Raw genomic sequence first — 4,428 nt, 5'->3', positions numbered from 1 at the left:
GTTGTTTATAAATCACCTCATGTTCGGCTCGTTAATAAACCGTATTATTTGTATTTAATTTTGTAAATCTTCAAAACACAAAAATATATTTATTCTAACACATAAAAGGTAAAAAAATAAAAAAAATAAAAAATAGGTTCATCCCATTATTCAATTTTTATAATTAATTATCAAAAGTGGGCGTAAAAATATAAATTTCCTTTTATTCTTGTTTGAGTCTTATAAAATAATCTATTAAATTAAATAATATGAATCCACACTACTTTTGCCACGTGGCACCCCCTTCTTCACCCATCTGCTCCTCTTCTCTTCTTTTCCTATTGTTGGTAACTGTTACCTCCAATAAATAAATAAATTTATTCTACCCTTGCCGTTACACCCGTACACTACTTGGGGCATTCATTTTCTTTCAATTTAAGCGTTTCTAACTTTGCATTTTGGCATAGTGCTGTGGTGTTAAAAAGCTTTGATTACGGAGCTACTGTGAATAGCACAAATTTACGGTTGCGGGCCACTCTGGAGCATTAAAGGCGGCTGCAAACGGCTTACTTCTGCTGTTGCGGACCTAACCGAGGTAGGCTAACCAGACCCTAAAGTGATTGATTTTTTTTATGCAGCAGGAGCAGATAGATAGCTTCCTTCCAATTGAGATGGGTATAGTGAGCAAGCAGCCGACAAATTACTTCTGCAAGACTCTGACCGGAAGCGATACGAGTACTCACGGGGGATTCTTTGTTCCCCACCGTGCTGCTGAGAAGGTGTTTCCTCCCCTGGTATGTTAGGATTCAGCAAATTACATGAATTTTCTTGTCAAGATTTATTGGTTGTGGAGTATTTATTATAAGCTTATGAAGAAATTGACCCTGGTGTTGGTTGTAGGATTTCACTCAGCAGCCCCCAGCGCAGGAGCTCATTGCGCGTGATCTTCATGATGTTGAATCGAAGTTCGGCACATCTTTCGAGGTAAGGAGAAGGTAGGGAAATAGATCCGTACCGTGGTTGAGGTATTGGAAAGAATGAATGTTGATGCACATAAGGGATTAGTGTAACATCTTCAGGAATCAGTGCTTGTATAGCATATAGATAAATTGGTTATAGATGTTAAGAGTAGTGCTTACTTAGTTTGATGCCCATAGATGTTAGATATGATGGATACAAATGCCAAATTATGTATTCAGGCATGTAGCATTTTTATGGTTGGAAAGAATTGATTGCATGTCTCATGATATAGGTTGGGTTTGAAGGTAATTAGATAAGGCATTTCTTTGATTCAATACAGTGAAAAAAGTTGATGTTCTTGAATATAAGAGAGGCCCAAGAAATTGACAATAATATAACAGTAGAGTTGTAAATAAGCAAGATTATCTATTAAAAAAATTTTGTTTAATAAGGACTCTTCTTGAATGGTTTAACAGAATATATTCTGTGGCATGAACAGTTATAAGAGAGATGTTGTTTCTCACCTTTGATCGGGATTAACTGCCAAAACTATCTTCTTCTTTGAACCATAGAATGAGTAATTTGGATCATCAATTTGAGCAACCCGCCGACCTTAATGTGAATCCTGGGACAGAATGCATTGTTTATGCCCTTATCAAATGTATTTTTACATGTACATATGAACGTGTGCATGCACACATGTAAATTATTTTTTTTTTGAGAGATAGGTAGCACGCTACCCGCTTCGTTTATTTCATTTAGAAATAAACTTAGCTGGAAATGTGAATCAACTAGGATTCGAACTTGAGTCTCGGGTACCAACCACCAAGCCCTTTGCCACTTGCTCTAGAGATGGTCGGTCACATGTAAGTTGTTGTTTGGCGTTCCAACATCCCTTTTCTTTTCAAAATAGTAAAACTTCTAGCAGTGGTAAAGTTGGGTAATTGGAGTAAACTGTTGCATCCAGTTCTCCAGTGTTATATGATTCTTCATAAACAACATACCCCATGTATCCATCATTGTTCCCCCTGAGGCTCAAGTGTCCTTAGCAGCCTGGAGCATCATATTCTCAAGGTTTGTTTATTTCCTATTGGCCGGTAATTATCGATTCCACAGTCTTTCTTAATTTTTCCAGGTTAATGTACAGTTTGTCTCTTATTGAGCTACACTATGCATGCCATGTAAAATTACTTTATCGAAATCTACAATTTTATCAATGTGAAGTTCTTTACCAACAGAAAATAAATTTTCGGGTATTATTTATTCTCATTTTTTTTTAACTATATTTCATACTTTCATGTCTTTTTCTTTTAGAGAATAAAGAACTCGAGAGCAATTCCCCGGTGTTTCTAAGAGGGGGTAGTGGAGAACGAGGCATTCAGCCTTTTAATTTTCTGCCTTTTGGTGTGAACCCCTAGGTTCAACAGAGGTCAGAACTATCACCGGTGGAGAATAAGCTTAATTAAATGCTATGTTGTTACTCCAATTTTAAACTAAATGCCCACTTTCAATGAGTGATCCTCCAATGTAATTGATAGCCCCTGCTAAGATGAATGCATAGAATGGTAGACATAAATTGAAATATGGTCTTCTCATATTTTGGTGATGCTTTTACTGTCTACAATTAGTTAGTATTTTGGGTTTCTTTTTAAGACTTCTAAAATTGAGTTTTTATTATTGCTGTAGTATAATAGTTTGTTTATTAATTTACTTCTTTGTTATGTGAAATAACATATCTTCTACGATTGTTCTATTTTTGTTCTATTGCTTCTGCTATTTTATAACAGTAAATTTGTGACTTTTTTATTTCCAGCATACCTAGATTTGAAATGTGTAGCTGCTGTAGTATTAAGTTTAATCTTTAAGTAGCCTGGTTATTTCATTGTTATTAATTTAGGCATCTATATATTAGTTCAAAATAGATTTACAATAATTATAAATTAATTCAAATTCCCTTAGTTAGAGTCTTTCCTTATTTTTACATCAGATTTGTTTCAGTAAAATTTCTTATTTAGTAGGGACAATAATTAAATTAAAGTCTTTTCTTATTTTTTGCGGTAGAGTCTTTCTAAGGAGAAAAAAAAAAACTATAATTTTACTTTAACAATAGCTACTCGCTGCAACGTGCGAGTACCTACACTAGTAATATATAGAGGGAGAGAGAGTAAAGGGGGGTTTAGGGGGGACACGTGTCATCTTTTGGTCTGTAACACACTGGACCTGTGCAAATTGCGAGGTTTGAGTGTTTGATATGGATTCTGAACTTTTCCACACTTGGTGGAAGGTCGTAGATGGTATTGCGACCTAAAAGTTCAATTTCTGGAGTTTTAGCAATGTCCTGAGAGTTTTCACTCTCGGGGACCGGTCCCTGGTAGGAGAGACCGGTCCCCTCGGAGAAGTGTTGCGGCTGTTTGGGAGGCAACCGGTCCCTGGCGAATGAGACCGGTCCCCGAGCGCCTTCTCACGGGGATAGACCGGTCCCGTGCGGGGAGAGACCGGTTCCCGAACGATGGATTTTCGGGACAGGCTGAGAGACCGGTCCCAGGTCGGGGAGACCGGTCCCAGGCCGGGGAGATCGGTCCCTCAGTCTGAAAACTGTCCAGACCCGGGCAGTGCATAGGTTGTTTTGTTGAGGGACCTAAGTGGGTTTTGTTACTTGGGAAGGCTTATTTGGTCCTTTTTCTTCCCCCCACTCTCATTTCTCTCCCTGATACTCACGCTAGAGAGAGAAAGAGAAGGAGAAGGAGAAGAAGGAGAAGGGGAAGAGCTTGCTTGAAGGCCTTGGAGCACCATCTTCTTCCTCTCATCACAACTTGGAGGCTTGGAGCTCGTGGTTGAAGCTTTGTGGAGGATCAAACTTCAACCCTTCTTGGTTTAGAGCTTGGTTTGGTGCTTCTCTTGAGGTTGGTAGCTTGTATTTTCCATTAAATACAAGTTTTTCTAAATTTTGCTAGATGAAACCCTAGATTTTGAGATTTAGGGTTTATTTTGGGATTTTTCGATTTGAGGGCTTTGGGACCTAATTGATCGGTTTAGAACCTTCCTCTAGGTTGGTTTGGAAGGGTTCTTGTTCTCTTTGGAAGCTTGAGAAGGGATTTCTACACAAGAGGTGAGTTATGCCCTCTATGCTTAGATGGTTAAAGGTTGAGTTTTTCGATGTTCGTTTCGATTGTGTAACTCTTGTTCCTACATCTTTAGGGTGCTAGGATGTGATACCCCAATAACCCCACATCGGATGGGAATGGGGTTGTCATTGGGTTTATAAGAGACTTAGACACTAGTAATAATAACTGGGCTTAAGCATTTTGGGCTGTTGGCTGAACCCAACGAGTTATTATTGATAGTGGGCTGGGTCGTTCTATAGGAGACTAGTGGATACCTCCGTTCGGCGAAACGAAGCGTTTCGATTTTTGGTGGGTTTGACTTCATAAAAATTGGGCGAAATGGCCCCCATGCTTTCTATACTCATCGTAACGTCATTTTAAATAC

The 4,428-nt window shown here is 38.5% G+C and overlaps 1 protein-coding gene across 3 annotated transcripts; it reads left to right on the top strand.

The window, feature by feature from the left end:
- Positions 1–360: 360 nt before the first annotated feature.
- On the top strand, positions 361–2,560 carry LOC109704477 (auxin response factor 12-like). 3 transcript variants are annotated; one of them, XR_002214393.1, is made up of 3 exons: positions 361–773; positions 880–2,013; positions 2,254–2,560. XR_002214393.1 is itself a non-coding variant. In XM_020225215.1 (3 exons), exons 1-3 carry the CDS (start codon positions 612–614, stop codon positions 2,258–2,260), a joined length of 264 nt encoding a protein of 87 aa, XP_020080804.1. In that variant the 5' UTR covers positions 363–611; the 3' UTR covers positions 2,261–2,560. The 3 variants fall into 3 exon arrangements, 2 of the variants coding, with proteins under 2 accessions (XP_020080804.1, XP_020080803.1); XM_020225215.1 differs by having other exon boundaries at positions 363–773; positions 880–974; XM_020225214.1 differs by having other exon boundaries at positions 364–773; positions 880–963.
- The last annotated feature ends 1,868 nt before the right edge of the window (positions 2,561–4,428 follow it).

This window comes from Ananas comosus, unplaced genomic scaffold, assembly GCF_001540865.1.
Source record: "Ananas comosus cultivar F153 unplaced genomic scaffold, ASM154086v1, whole genome shotgun sequence".
Classification (NCBI taxonomy): Eukaryota; Viridiplantae; Streptophyta; class Magnoliopsida; order Poales; family Bromeliaceae; genus Ananas; species Ananas comosus.
Note: the sequence above shows the minus strand (reverse complement) of the source record. Positions and strands in the feature narration are given on the sequence as shown.

Excerpts from the sequence above, each read along its gene's own strand:
- LOC109704477 (XM_020225214.1), top strand. The coding sequence starts at position 612 with ATGCAGCAGGAGCAGATAGATAGCTTCCTTCCAATTGAGATGGGTATA. Across the intron at positions 774-879 it reads AGAAGGTGTTTCCTCCCCTG|GATTTCACTCAGCAGCCCCC; the intron begins GTATGTTAGGAT and ends TGTTGGTTGTAG. Across the intron at positions 964-2,253 it reads AGTTCGGCACATCTTTCGAG|AGAATAAAGAACTCGAGAGC; the intron begins GTAAGGAGAAGG and ends TTTTTCTTTTAG.